Source organism: Orussus abietinus, unplaced genomic scaffold, assembly GCF_000612105.2.
Source record: "Orussus abietinus isolate OABI.00-Male unplaced genomic scaffold, Oabi_2.0 scaffold13, whole genome shotgun sequence".
In the NCBI taxonomy this organism is placed as follows: Eukaryota; Metazoa; Arthropoda; class Insecta; order Hymenoptera; family Orussidae; genus Orussus; species Orussus abietinus.
In genome coordinates this window covers 1,135,528-1,150,834 of record NW_019394887.1, presented here as the reverse complement: position 1 = coordinate 1,150,834, position 15,307 = coordinate 1,135,528, and the positions used below count along the sequence as shown (strand labels likewise).

The window sequence follows — 15,307 nt, the reverse complement described above, 5'->3', positions numbered from 1 at the left end:
CAGCAGTCGGCGCAGCAGCAACGCCAACAGCAGCAGCAGCAGCAGCAACAGCAGCAGCAGCAGCAACCGGGGGTGCAGCAGCACCCGCAGACGCAGACGCAGCCCCAGCCGCAGTCGCAGCCGCAGACGCCGACGCAGGTGCCCGGGGCGGGGGCCGGGGCGGCCCCGGGGGCAGGAGCGGGTGCCGGGGGTGGAGGCGGAGGGGGCGCCGCGGGGACGGGGGTGGGCGTGGGGGTGGGAGCCAGGACCGGAGGCATGTTCTGCTACCACTGCCCCCCGGGCCTCCCGGCGCCCCGGCTTCCGCCGTCCCTGGAGTACCCCTTCGCTCCGACCCACCCCTGTAAGTATGTCAACCGTAACTCACTGGGCGAGGGTGCAAGCACGGGGTAAGTACTTAAGCGTACCGAGACTCGCGACTTGCACCGAGATACGTCGAGATATGCCCGGGGCGGAGGGGGCCTGGGGGGGGGCGAGAGCTTTACATTTTCCAATTTTTCGCATTTTACCCGATTACCAGCCGAGGCGATCCCCCCCTTCCTCCCGGGGGACACCGGTGGGGTCTTAATTCAATGGCCGCGGGATTCGGAGGGGTATGTATATTCTTTTAAATTCGGCTTTAGAGCCGACCCCGCCGCGTCGCTCGCCCCCTCGAGAGATATCGGCCCTTTTAGGGTATGATCATTCCCCCCTTTTGCTTTTCCCGAGGACGTGGGAATTGTACCGCTCATACGTGGACGTGGATACTCGCGGGACGATTATTTCTGTCAAACTTGTTCTTAAAGATTGTTAGGTTTACCCCGGGTTTTATGCTGCCACGATGATAGGAATAATTGCTCGGTCGAGCCCGCCGCCATCTTGGATTTTCTATTCCATAATGGCAGGTGCTTCCTGACGCAGAGATTTTTGAGGTGTTTGCGGAGGCGTCGAGGTTGTTCTTTTGGCATGAAATTACGGAGTAATTTATGGGAGGGTCTATGGGTCTTTCAATTTTAGGGCTAAAGCTAGAGAGAGAATCTTATAAGGGGAGGGGCAGATTGATCTCGGCGTGGCGGCACTCGCTCTGGCGGAACACATCGATGAAGTTACATTACCGGCTAGACCGAGTTACGCAAAGTGGACGGCTGCAAACTGGACGGCCGGTAAACTTAGTTTGCACTTCCTCGAGCCAACTTCCGGCGCGTTTCGATGCCGGCAAAGTTCCATCCGAGTCCGGCCTGTCCCGCTCGCGGCCGATGCCGCGATTCGCTTCCGTTAAATCGCACTTCCGCTAAAACGCGTTTCCGTTAAATCGCGCTTGCGATTCGCTTCCGTTGAAACGCGCTTCCGTCCAAAACGCGTTTGCGATTCGCTTCCGTTAAATCGTACTTGCGCTAAAACGCGTTTGCGATTCGCTTCTTTTAACGTGGATTGTCCAAAAATGGCCATTATCGCCGTTCTTAAAATTCAGCGTTTGAAGTTATCCTAAATTCTCCAGCCGGCCACTGTCGTGCCAATTTCCCCGGTATGCTGTAAAAAGAATCCAGAGAGATCAGGATTTCGCAAAGTGTATATCGATCTAATCTCCGGCGAGATTAGTGTAGTAAAAAGATTCGTTAAATTTGTCGAACTTCCCGCGGCAAAGTGTCCAAAGGAGGGGGTCCCGGGGGACGTCCGGGCACCCTTCCGGCGGTTCCCTCCACGTAACTACTCCCCACCGGGATAAACAGATTAGGTAACTACGTGATAAGTCGGTAAGTGGGTTCCCTCTCGACTCATCGAGATGCGAGCTGGACCGAGGGGGACCAGAAGGGGACCAAACGTGGACGACCTCGCCGCCGACCTCACCGAGGATGCTCGACGTTCGCTCCGACGTCTAACTACCTCGTTAGCGTCGTTAGCGACGGTCCGGGTGTCATTAGATTTACCTCCACGTGTAGTTTTTCCTCGGTTCTGGGTGCCGGGGCAGAAGGGGGAAAACCACCCCCGGGGGGGGGCCACCCTCCGATTAGCCAAACCCGATCTGGACGAGAACGGGAAAACTACGTTTCGCCCTGGAAAGATTGCTCCGAGTATCCGTGTTTTCCCCTTTTTACTTTTTACCCCGAATTTTCAAGAATTAACGAAGTCTATAGACAATCTCATTGTCGCGCTCTCTGGACCCTGATATCAATTATCAATATACATAGTAACAGTAATTATGAATATGAGGGGGCAAATAATGACAATTGCAAAACATTCATGAGAAAAGAGAGAAAACATGGAAAGCAAAGCAAAGCATGGTAGCGGGGATTTTAATTGGTCGACGTCCCCGGGTCGGGACATCCCCTGGATGAAATGACTCCTGGAGGATCCTCGAGGTGCTCCGGCGACGCCGATCGGGAGTTCGCGTGCTCTCGGGATTTAATAAATTGGATCTTTGCCGAGTCTCGATGAGTTCCACGAGCGGAGGTGGGCTTTACTTCCCGACTCTAATCCAGGATCTTGAGTGGATTTGCAGTTTAGCCTCCCCCGGCCTTCTCTCTCGCCCCGGAAACTTATTTACCCTGGGAGCCCCCCGCGCCCTCCAAGAAGCAAAAATCATCCCCTAACATCCAATCGCCGATAACTCGATCGTCGGCCGACCGATCGATCCGACCGATAATTAATACGCCGCGTCGGGGTGAGACGTATTGCGCAAAAAATAAATATATATATACTTCTCTCCTGTACATTTCCTTAATTTATCTTACTCATCCCACGCATATCCTGCAAATCTCCCCGCGAAAAAAAAAAAAATCTAACATCTAATCGCGGATAATTCAATCAGTCGATCGATCCGATTGGAAATTAATAGGTCGTAAATTAATAATTAGATATGCCTGACTACAGAGAAAATTAATTATTTCTCTTACTTATACTACGTACGTCCTGCAAATCTCTCCAGGAAAAAAAAACAAACAAAAAAAGTCATCTAACGTCCAATAGCCGATTATTCGATGATCGATCGTTTCGACCGACAATGAACGCCGTACGTTGCCTAGCAACCCGTCGAATCGAAGGCACTCTTAATCGACGCGATATTTAATTGATAAGGGTTTTTTTCGAAGAGTATTCGGGAAATCATTAAAACCCACGCGTCACCGGCGAATTCATAAAAACGGAGCAATTTAATCGGGCCGATAGCGGCCCGCGGGGTAAAAATAGTCATCGATACCGGAGAAGGACTGGAGCAATAATTTCCACCGTCATCAATTAATTAATTATCCGCCATATTGCCCCGGGAAGTAATCCGCAAACACGGGGCCGGAGGAAAAATTGTCCGGCTAACGCAGCTATTAATTACCCCCGACACTTTTGATTACTCGGCCGCGTTATCAATTCATTATCCTACCGGCGATTGGCCGGTCATATCGGTGAATCATTACTCCTACCTGGGAATTCATTTCCCGTGCAATCTTCAAAGCTGCCGCCATTTCTCCGCCACGAGAGGAAAGTCAAAACCTGCAGAATTGATCGGTTTAAAAATAAAAATATATCGGACTCGAATAAAAAAGGGATTCCAATTTCTCTTTTTTTTTTGCAACCGAATCGTCGACGGATGTCCCCATGAAATGCTTATCGATAACGACTCTGCGAAACTACCCACGGGAATAATTTTCCCCGCATCGATCATTCTCTCGGTTAAATCGACGCAGGATTACCGGAAATTAAAAAATGCCGGTCGCTTCAATAGATCAACCGCACCGGGGGAAAAATTCGGCGGCAAGCCCTGGACTTCAATATCCCCGAAAAAAAAAATTCTAAATTATGCCCTAGGTACCGACAACCCCGAGACAAAAAACAAAACAATTCCAAATCATCCTCCGAGTCGACATAACCCTAAGAGAGAACTCGAAATCATGCGCAGAATTTTGAAAACCCCCATTAGCGGGAAAAAACGACGAAAGGGTTAATCGAGTTCCGTGGTGAAAATCGCGTAGACAAATCTGCCGCGAGGTTCGACGCGGAAAATCGTTGCGGGGAGTATCCGCGGTTTTTCCGGGATTCCGGGCGCGATTCGCCTTTCCGCGATCGGAGGCCGGGGACAGAGCCGGGGGGTGGAGGGGCGGGGGGGGGGCCTCCTGAATTTTTATGAGTTTAGGAAATTAATTTGTGTTTTTCGCTAAGCCCGGCTTAGCGCCGCGGTAATTAATTGCGCTGATTGCTCTGCATCATTGATGAGAGGCTCCGAGCGAGCCGCCGCCTATCCGGCTCTCTCGGCCGACTATGTGTCGGCCATGTGCTGGTTATGTGCCGGTTGTGTCGGTTATGTGCCGGTTATGTGCCGGTTACGTGCCGCTCGTGTACCGGCACACGTCGGCCGAGCTTTGTGCGAACCTCCGTCGGCTTTGCGCCCGTGACCGCTTTGATTCGGCCGGCCGCTCTTTTTCGACCCGCCACCTCGAGCCGCGTTTTGCCCGGTTACGGCTGCGGTAATAATTACCCCCGAAAGTTCTCCGACCAGCTGATGAAAAATTTCCCGGGAGCAGATTAATGCTCTTTCATTTTTTTTTTGCGATTTTTCTCACCCTAACGACATTTCTTTATTTTTTTTTGCGATTTTTCTCACCCTTACGACAATTTTCTAGCAAAAACGGCTGCGGCAATAATTACCCCCAAAAGTTCTCCGACCAGCTGATGAAAAATTTCCCGGGATTAGGTTGATGCCCTTTCTTTATTTTTTTTTGCGATTTTTCTCACCCTAACGACATTTCTTTTTTTTTTGCGATTTTTCTCACCCTTACGACAATTTTCTAGCAAAAACGGCTGCGGCAATAATTACCCCCAAAAGTTCTCCGACCAGCTGATGAAAAATTTCCCGGGATTAGATTGATGCTCTTTCTTTTTTTTTTTGCGATTATTCTCACCCTAACGACATTTCTTTATTTTTTTTTTGTGACTTTTCTCACCCTAACGACAATTTTCACATCTCCTTAAAAAATCGCCTCGATAGAGTTCAGCGCCAAGTGCGTGTCTGCGCGAGTAAAACATGGAGAAATGATGGTCGCAAAGCATTTCCTATTATTTATAATTGCAAATGGTAATTATTTCCGTTTCAGACACGAGTTACTCGGCATACCACCCTGCCCTACACGGGGTCGGCGAGGACTCGTTCGTCAGGAGGAAACAGCGGAGGAACAGGACGACCTTCACGTTGCAGCAGTTGGAGGAGCTGGAGTCGGCGTTCGCGCAGACCCACTACCCGGACGTCTTCACCAGGGAGGACCTGGCCATGAAGATCAACCTGACGGAGGCGCGGGTCCAGGTGAGATATCCCGCCCTCCCGGGGGACGTGGAAGGACCTCGGGTCGACCCCGAGACCCCCGGCCCCCGGAGACGACCCGACACCCTCGACCCGACGTAATCTCCTGACGAAGTAAGCCGGTAATCGCCGGATTACCCTCGGCTCCGAAGTGTTCGGCATGGTTGCGGACCACCCTCGTAACCGTCCGCTCGGTGGAAAACGTTTCACCACTTTTCAAGAACCGCTTGGCGATCTTTTCTTCCGCCCCGAAGCCACCCTCATAAGTAGCCACTGACTTTGAATCTAAAATCAAGACTTGGCCCCCACTCAACATTAATTTCTACAGAAACACAAACCTAGAGATTTTCCTGCGGGCAGAAACAATTCCGGAAACCGTGGGGAAAAGGATTCGGGCCGCCGCCATCTTGGAAGCGGAGCGGACGGAAAGAGGAGCACTATTTAATTCCCCCGAAATACCACCTACAAATCAAGATTCAAAGTCTGTAACTAACTCTACAACTCCCCCCTGAAATTTGAATCCAGAGACCCTCGCTATCTCCCAAAAACCCCGGAGAAAATCCAGCGTCTCGAAAACCCCTCGCCGCCATATTGGAATCTTGAAATCTCTGAAAGGATGATCCCTTCTCGCTTATCGTCGAGATTTCCGAAGTTTCTCATGCCCGGGCGCCATTTTCGAGGCGATCGACTTATTAATCGAGTCTTCCTCTTCTCGGTCCAGCTTCCGAGCACCCCCTCTCGGGTGGCCGTCGCGTAAGCGATCGCTTAGGGCGCGACACTTCGGACCCGATGTCGAGCCCGAGGAGCCTGGTCCGGAGTAGCTCACGCAATTACGGGGCAGACTCATTGTTTCATCGGGGGGACAAAGGGAATCCGGAATATAATGGACAAATAGCGCCCTGGCGCTCCAATTAGAACCTGCTGGGGGGTCGTCGGGGGCACGTTCTCGCGTCACGGCGACGCACGTCGCGACTTCGCACGTCGCACGTCATGATCTTTACCCGTCGCGCGCGTCGGATTCGCTAAAATCACGGATCCCCGTTCCTCGACGAGGACGCCCGTACTCCGGTCAAAGAGCTGGGACCCCCGAGAGCTTCGGAAACGCCAATTTAGAATAGTGAGCTGAAGTCGAAACCTCTCATCCCTGGGAAAGCACTCCAGCTCCCCTCTCTTCAATTACGCCTATCTCCATTCATTTATTCCCCTCGTTTTTAAGGTGATACGAAGGCGTCACATATACACACAAAAAAGTACAAATAATTATAAAACATTTCTCCAAATTGGGTACACCCGAATTGTTAGAAACTCCACCGGGAGATTATGGAGGCCCTGAGGAAGAACGCGATGCTCCTGAAATTTCTTTTTTCGAGGAAGAAAAAAAAAATAATCCTGCATCTATCTCGGATATGAATTTTTTGAGATCCTCGGTACTTTTCATTCGTAATCTATTGTTCGGGATTGACGGTATTCCGGCGTCCCATTTGCGGAGAAATAAGAGAGGAGGAAAGGATGAACTCGCGGGGGGTCCCGCGTCGATATTGACATATTTAGGATTAAATTCGTATAGCAGGAAGGAGAATAAACGTCGAAGTAGACGCCGGGGCTCTGCTAGGGTCTCTGGAGACCCTTGGCTTTGTTCGGCGTATTACCTCTCTCGTGACCCTCGAGATCGGGTGTACAGGGTGATTCAGAAAGGTCGGTTACGAAGCCTCGTTGCGCTCTCCTCGATTAATCGATCATTTTTCACATACGAGTAAACATTTCCTATCTTAGCCTGCCTTGCCACATTTTTTTATTCCCACCTCAATCGATACGTTTACCTTACCAACGTCTTAATTAATATCTCCAAAAATTGTGCGACACAAGTAATCATCTTTTTTTTTTTCCTAGCAGATCATGCCAGGTCTTTTTGTCCTACGGCTGCTTTATTAATATGTTAAAAAATCGTCCTATACAAGTGAACTTTTTTCTTCGTAGCATATCTCGCCGGGTCTTCCCGTGGCGCAATTAGTTCGTTCGCCCCGGCCACCGTTCCGGGGCGTCGCGACGCCTCCGGGCCACATCCGAGAGGTTCCCCGAGAGACTCCCAAGTGATCCTTCGGGAGGCCGCGGTTTCTCCTGCAATAAAGCCTATTTCGGCCGGCATTACGTCAAGTTAGGCTCGTTAGCGGAACTCGAGCTTTTTAAGAAGCACTCGCACCCATGCCGGCTCCTTGAACATGCGCGTCGCCACCTCGTTGCTTTCCTCCGCGTAATTGTCCTCGAATACGGGGAATACTCTCGCAGCCGGAGGGGTTCGACCCTTTGACACCTGCCGGGATAAAAATCCCAGGGAATCTAGATTTCCACGTTATAAAAAACGCCCTAGAAAATCCGACGATATGTACCTGTTGTAAAGTTTCGTACTTGCCCATCGTCTTACTACGCAGTGTTATAGTACTCACATTAATCGCAGCAAGCATCTCCAGGCGCTTACCTTAAGATCGCTTATAAACAACGGTCCGCCATCTTGGATTTCAGGTGTGGTTCCAAAACCGACGCGCGAAGTGGCGGAAGAGCGAGCGGCTGAAAGAGGAGCAGCGGAAGCGGGAGGGGGGCTCCGGCAACCCGGAGGGCCCAAGCCTGGCCTCGTCCTCGGGGGGCCCGAGTCCAGGCGGCGCCGACGCCGAGGTCGGGGTCGAGGACGGCGGGCCGGAGGTAGGGGGCTCGCGGAGCCCCAGCACGACCTCCGCCTCGGTGAGCCCGCGGCCCCAGCAGCCGCAGAGTCAGCCGTCCCTGGGAGGCGTCGCGACGCCGCCGCCGCCGCCCACCGCCCCCGTCCGCTCGGGGGCCAGCCTCGGCCCCGCGCCTACCCCCTCGCAGGCGCCCGCCCCGGGAGGTCTGCCACCACCCGCGGAGAGGTGAGCACTGAGCTCCGGCTTTTAGCTCCTTTGTATTTACGTCTTTAGGAAACATCACCGACCGTTCCTTTCCCCCCTCCCCCCTACCCCTCCGCCCGCCGCCGCCCGCGGGGCCCGGAAGCGAGACACGCGCCATTAAACCCAGCTCCCGGACCGAGGCCGAACTTACCCGAACTCACCCGAACTCGGCCGAATAATCGCGCGATAATCGACGCCTCGTTAACCCGCGATCTGGAATACCGGGAGCGGGGGGAAATATAAACGCTGGAAGAATGGAACGATAAAGGGATAAAGCGAGCTCTTTGTGGGAGCCGTGTGTGGGTAATCGAGGTATCGGACCGGTTAAAATATTCTGAGGATTTATGCGCAAGGCGGGACACGAGGTCGCGGTGAAATTCTGCATCGACATACGCTTGATATCTCTGAATAAACTTGTAATTGTATAATCATTTCATAGGGTTCTACGGTAATCCTCGAGGAACGTCAATGTATTTCCTCCGTGAATTTTTGTAACGATGCACCCGCTTTAAGGGTAATTTGCATTTAATGTTATAATTTTTCATAACGGGGTATATCCGAAATTTAGGTTAGGTGAAATCGATCGGGGAGGGTGTAAAGCAGTCGGGGGTTGTCAGGAACCGGCGGAAGAGTTTCGGCGGGGCGTAAGGCAGAATAATGCCGAAAACGCGGTCGAAGTAATAGACGTCGAGGGCGGGCTTAGCGTTGGAGGGTTGCTCGGGGAGGCGTCTCGGGCCCCTCCGTCGTCTCCGCAGTTGTAATTTATTTAAAACCGCTCGCCGTAAATATATCCTCATCATTTATTCAGTCGCCTAGAGCGGCGCCGGGGGCAAGCTTTGCGCCCTCCTTGCCCCCCTGCGGGGGTACCCCCCAGGTACTTACCCTGGTACCAACCTACGGCCACCGGAGGAAGGGGGCCGAGGCAACCCCGGCGCAACCTTCCTGCAACCTTCCCGCAACCTTCTCGACCTCCTTCCCCCTGGAACCGGGATCCGCGGGCACCTTCCTCCTCCTGGCTGGATCCCCGACCTGCAGGAGCGCCGGGGCTTAATATCATTGAATTTTAAATAAAGACTTTAATGGCTCGTCATTACCTTGCCGAGCGGCTCCTTGGCTTTCCTTCACTCGAGGGGTGGAGGCGCGCGACTTCCACGTCCTCTGCGAGGTGCCCCATTTCTTCGACAAATCCTGGAGATGGAATCAAAGACGCGACTCCAGGTGCCTGATATAGAGATCGTGCAGCTTGATTAAAGATTTTTCATTTAAAATTCGTTAATAACGAGGTGCCCCATTTCTTCGACAAATCGATACCAATAAGTACCACTTAAGACCCAAACCATCATTATCGGCATAATTTCCATTGCGTTCACTGCACCGTACTATCAGTCCTCGTTTTCTCAAGATCAGGAACGCGAGTACCTGAAATCTCGCGAATAAGCGTCCTTATTAGGCAGAGAAAGATCAAGGGGAAAAAAATCACCTTTTCCAAGGTTCGCCATCTTGGATGTTCGTCTCGGTACCATTTCTCCAGGTCCCGTAAACGGGCGGATCCACGCGACGTCCTGGACCAAGGTGGAGCCTGCAGGAACGGCGGAGCTTAACGTCATTGAATTTTAAATAAAGTCCTTAATGGCTCGTCCTTATCCGGGCGAGCGGTCCCGCCGACGTGGCGGCTTCCTCGTCCTCCTGCAGGACCTTGTCAAGACGAGCGGCTGGAAAGAAAAAAAAAAGAAAGAGAAGGAAAAAAAATCTAAAAGAACGAAATTAAAAGCACGGTCCGACGGACAAGTACTCACCCCCGTCCCCTGGGAGCTCCGCCGAGTTTTCCCCGGGTTTGCCTCGGGTTTCCTTTTTCGAAAGAGAGGTCACGCGATAATCGTAAGCCCGAGTGCTCCGGGGAATCTTGCGGGCCATCTTCTTGTTTCTCCCGAGACGCTCGCCTCGTGGAACGGTCTCAAAGTAACGCGATATACCAGATATACCGGATATATCCGACATACTTGGCCCCAGTGTTCGCCAACGTAGGTGAAAACCTCTCGAGAAGGGTCCTCCACCTTCGAGGGAACGATCTTCCCTTTTTCCCTCCCGGAGTTCCAAACCTTCGCTCTTAGTACCCGAAAGCGAGACTCCGGCCATTTCGGTAGAACGATTTTTTTTCACGGTATTTAATAAATCCCAATCTTCGTTAACGACTAAAGTCACGTCCGAGCAGAATCTAGAAGAAAAGAAAAGAAAAGATAAAAGTCCCGAGGCAATCTACGGGACGATAATTTCCTTACAAGCGATTGCTCGAATCTATCGATTCCGGCCCGCCCCGGAAGTAATGCACTTCCCGTTGATTTCTGTCAATATTCCGCTACATGCCAGAAAATCGAGTAAAGAAGAATTTCCCACGTGCCTGTTCCATAAATTCCCGGACAAATTTCCGAAGGCTCGGCAATATATTTCCTTGCCGGGAAATTCTATTTGCGGAAGTTCAATGAATTAATTGTCTTGTGATAAATTCGCGCGAAGGTCCGAAGATTTATTTTCTCGCCTCTTTTTCGAGTATTTCATTTGACCGTGCTTTCTCCAACAATCGCTGTTAATAAAGGAGAAAAAGAAAAAATGTCAGGTTGATATTCTCACGGCAGTCAATTTTTCAGCCCTTCTTCACGAGCAGGGCATCGGCACGACAACTGACAAGTGTCATGGCGCGTAATAGCTTAGGATGGCGTGTCGGCGCTCATCCGGGAAGCGCACTTGCACCCTCTCATGACAGGATAATTAGGCGCGTGCGTGTACGTCAATTGCGTACGCCGGAGGAGCGAGCCTAAGCAGGGCATAAATCGAGCCGCACACAGCACCGCTCCGCATTACGTGGCACAATGCACCGTCTATGCAACCGAGTGTTCCATGGCGTGGTACGAAGCGCCTCTAATTGCCGGTAATTATCGCGCTTACAGGGATTCAGGCATCTTCTCCATCTCCCTGTTCGCTGCGTATCTGGTTCTCCGAACTGAAATCAATTTATATCTCGGTTAAAGTGATATCAAAGAGTCAGCCTATATGCATCTGATAGATCAAAGTACACGGTGAAAGTATTCCCCGAATCGAGTGTACCGATTCCTTGGAAATTGCTCAGCGCCTTTCATGTCACCTTAAGTGCAAGATTTATCCTACAAAGTGTTGCATTTAAATTAAAATTAATTGGTTTCAAATTGAAATGAAATAAATTAATTAAAATTGCCTCTAGGTGCGCTAGCGAGTGCGAAAGTGGCTCGGCCAAGTACGAATGGGATCCCACTTTGTCCCAGGAAGGCGCTAGCTCGCATCTAGAGTATCTAGAGTACTCCAGGATATTCCACGGAGTGGCAGGGCACGTTGCTAATTGCCGCCAATTATCGCGCTTACCGGGATTCGGGCCTCGGCCCGTCTCCGGCGCGTGCAGCATCCCTCGGCTCCGGACCACTCGATCCTGGCCATCCCGTCTCTGCAGACCCGCCTCGCTAAGAGCGGCTGCCAGACGGCTCGTTACATTAATTAAACAATATTTGCGATTAATATTTGAGATGATCATCAGCGCCTCAAAGCGGGCGCCGCGCCAAGGAGAGGTACCTCCTGGTAATTGGGTTAACGCTTCGGGGCTCCCTTAAGATCACCCGAGGGGTCGCTTCCCTGACCCGCCGAACTTTTACTCGAAATCAGAATTTCCTCAAATGCCCGTACACCGACGACCACCATTCGCGATGCACCAAAAGCCTCGTTCAACATACGAATTCATACGGTTCCATAAAAATTCATTAATAAATATATAGAAAATTCGTATCTCGCAATTAAAGAAATTTCGTTAACGCATCCTGACACATCATTAGACAGGTTTGATCGCAGGATATTGTAACAGGAATTCATGTTTCCTTGAGTAAGTCAATTTTTATAGGGTTCCTCGGTGCAGTATAAAGTATAGAAATAATGATATCAATATTCTTTCATAAATGATAAGATGTAGTACTACAAGCGAAGGTCCCGTTTCAGCGCCCCCGGGGCAGGAGGAGGGTTCCGCCCCGTGGAGCCCCCCACGTCGCTCTTCTTCTCGCCGCACCTGGCGGCGCAGTTCTCGCCGCCGCTTTTCGGGAGCAAGGTGGTGGGCAGCACGCCGACCTCGCTGACCTCGGCGACCCCGTCCCTGTGGAGCACCGCGGACCACCGCGGAGGAAGCCTCCAGGAGATGCTGACCTGGGCGCCGGCCGGCTGGCCAGGATCCCTCTGCGGATGCTGCAAGCCCGGGACCGGGGACCTCCACCGGAGCAGCAGCTTGGCGGAGCTGCGGAGGAAGGCCCAGGAACACTCCACCGCCTCCGCCCTCCTAGGGGGCCTAGCCGGGTTCCCAGGGGGTCTGCCTTTGCCCCTGCCCCTGCCCCTGCTGCCCCCGCTGTTGGGCTTGTCCAGAAGGCCGGAACACCATCACCACCATCACCATCTGCCGGCGGTGGTCCACCAGGTGCAGCCCTCCACCAAGGAGGACCCTTAGGAAGCGGCCTTCCGGGGGTCTCGTCGAGGGTGGAGATCGGTCCACCCTGGGGGTCTACCTTTCGGGGTTCGTCCAGGGAAGACGGGACGTTGCGTCGGAGAGGATTGTTCCCTAGATGTGGTTTTTTAACCCTTTGGCTACTAAGAGCGCCTAAAGGCGCCCGACATTTGGTCCAATGTTGCCTGCACGGTCGGACGAATTTCGCCCATATGTCGAAATGGCTCCGTGTTCAGTGTCAACAAGAAGGCGGCTTCAAAAGCGACGTTTTTGGGGATTCCTAAGGTCCACCAGGGAGGATCGAGGAAGATCCTCGTCTTGGCAGCGTTTGTCAATGGTTGTCATCATTATTTACATCGTCCATCCAGGGATGCCCTCGACCTAGAGAGACTCCCAGAGGATGATCATCGCCTCGTTCCTCGTGAACATGGAGTAATCCTGATTGGAACATCGCAGTTTATTTCTCTCATCCGATTCGACGAAGACATTCCCGGAGGACCGTCCTGTGCCTAGTTTAGATCCTGGTGTTGGCGATGTTCAATGTTCGGATAAAGTGTGAAGAGACGAGGAAGTGATGCCGGGTCGTGCCATGCTCTTCTGGGTCCCGTGATTTTAACCAAAGTATTAGCGGCCAAAAGATTGTAGCTAAAAGTAGAGAGACCTGTATAATATTACTGTCCGATAGTACCGTCACTACCGATTAACGCTGGAACAACCGGCGGATTTTTCCTGTCTTTAGTTTGCCACCTGAGAATCCGTCATTTTGACGGATTTGCTTGTTCCAGCGTCAATGACGATCGTAGCGAAAGAGATGCACTATAACATAGCGGTATTACAAACGAGTATACATACTTAGTTAGCATGTACTATATCGTGGTAGTTGCATAAAATAAATTCGTTCTCGTGAGATAAGCAGTCCTCTTCGTATATCTTCCACCCTCCACTTGATTCTTCCAAATCCACCCTCTTCGTCACTGGCACAAAAAAAATTCCACACGCCATCAAAAAACCGTTTTATTGTTCCATACAATATACCACAAATAAGCCTCAACTAAAGATCGCCATAAATCACAATCTACCCTTAATTTCTACTTATCCTCTGCACACTTGAAACGAGAAACCCCGAAAAAAAAATTAATTTCATCCCCTGGAATTCGAGGACATCTCTCCAGCCACTCCAACACCTATAAAAGGTAAAGACAATCAATCTATTCACCGTTAAAATCCTACTCACCGTTATCCATCTCCGGAGGTGAGAAAACCTGTAAAAGTAGAAAAGTCAAAACGAGTATCTCGGAAAAGGCAGAGCGCGTGTCGATGTAGAGAGAGGAGACGGAACAGGTTAGGTTAGTCGAGGCGGGGGGAAACAACGCTAGAAGGAGTTGTTGGTAATCAATGCTCCTCGTAAGAAAAGCTCGCCCTCTCAGGGAATCAACTGCACCCTCTCCTCGAGGGTGGACCGGCAGGGGCTGGCGGGGCAGGCGCGCGGATTGGCCCCCGGCTCGTCCAATCGGAGACAAGACGCCATTGATCGGCACGTGGCTCCGGTTGGTCCTCCTCGCTCCCTCTTTCTCTCTCTCTCTCTCCCTCGACCCGGGTCGGCGGAGGTGGGAGAGCGCAGCGAGACGAGCGGACGCGTTCCGCACACTCCGTTACACTTACTGGTAAACCGTATTAATCAACGACATCACGGTTTATCCCCGTTCCTCTCTCCAGGCGCCAGGCCGCACTCCCTCTCTCGGCCGCGAGCGAAAACGAGCGCTACGAGCGTGCGGGCGCCACCAGCGCCCCTGCCGGCGGCGAGTGGAACTGCCGCGGCCGGGCGCCACACTCGCGCCGATCGATCGTCCCTGCTTACCGGTCTACTGACCGCTACGTATCGTTCGGTAAATATATATTGGAGGTCTTTAGATGTTTTTTACGAGTCTAGATCCATAAATAAATTAGAATTACGAGGTTGGCGAAACGTAGTTTGGAAGAGAAAGTCGATATATTCGCGGCGGTCGATCGTCCCTGCTTACCGGTGTACTGACCGCTACATATCGTTGGGTAAATATATGTTTCAACGAATATTAATGCTTTTAATTAAAAAAAAAAGATAATACTTGGTTTATAACAAAATTTAACCACGGCTGTTATTAACGTCGGCCGACAAAAAAAATCTCCAAGTGTCTTCATGGCGAGTATAAGTTAATACACGTTCATTAAAGGAGGCTAATTAAATTACACTCGATAATATATAATTTTCTAACCTGAATAAATTATGGATTTTCCTTAATATTCGAGGTATATACGTGTATCTAACCCTAATTTTACGTCTATAACGTCGTATGTGGCTTGACGTTTTCATTGGCATTTTATTACTTGCATTATTCCCGCTTGAATAATTTATTAAATTCCCATGTCTAGGAGATCCAGGAGACGACGTCGGGCAGACAGTGATTAATACCAGGACGTCGTCCTGACCCCAGTTTGAAGCTCCACCTCTGACCTCGGATCCGCCCCTCGTCTGCGGCATCTTCCATGGTAAAAGGTTTTACGAAATTCATTGTCAGGCAATTTGCATGTCAAAGCTCCTCTGCGGTGCGGCGGAACATCCCCACGTTCTACCGCCCACCCTGG

The 15,307-nt window shown here is 51.3% G+C and overlaps 1 protein-coding gene across 1 annotated transcript; it reads left to right on the top strand.

The window, feature by feature from the left end:
• The first annotated feature begins 236 nt into the window (after positions 1–236).
• Positions 237–13,609, top strand: LOC105696702 (cone-rod homeobox protein). Its single transcript, XM_012419396.2, has 4 exons — positions 237–340; positions 5,058–5,263; positions 7,781–8,160; positions 12,193–13,609. The coding sequence occupies exons 1-4, from the start codon at positions 256–258 to the stop codon at positions 12,686–12,688; spliced, it is 1,167 nt and encodes a 388-aa protein (XP_012274819.1). The 5' UTR covers positions 237–255; the 3' UTR covers positions 12,689–13,609.
• Positions 13,610–15,307: the final 1,698 nt, after the last annotated feature.

Coding starts and splice junctions, on each gene's coding strand:
- LOC105696702 (XM_012419396.2), top strand. CDS start 256: ATGTTCTGCTACCACTGCCCCCCGGGCCTCCCGGCGCCCCGGCTTCCG. Junction 5,264..7,780: donor TGACGGAGGCGCGGGTCCAG/GTGAGATATCCC, acceptor CTTGGATTTCAG/GTGTGGTTCCAAAACCGACG. Junction 8,161..12,192: donor CTGCCACCACCCGCGGAGAG/GTGAGCACTGAG, acceptor GTCCCGTTTCAG/CGCCCCCGGGGCAGGAGGAG.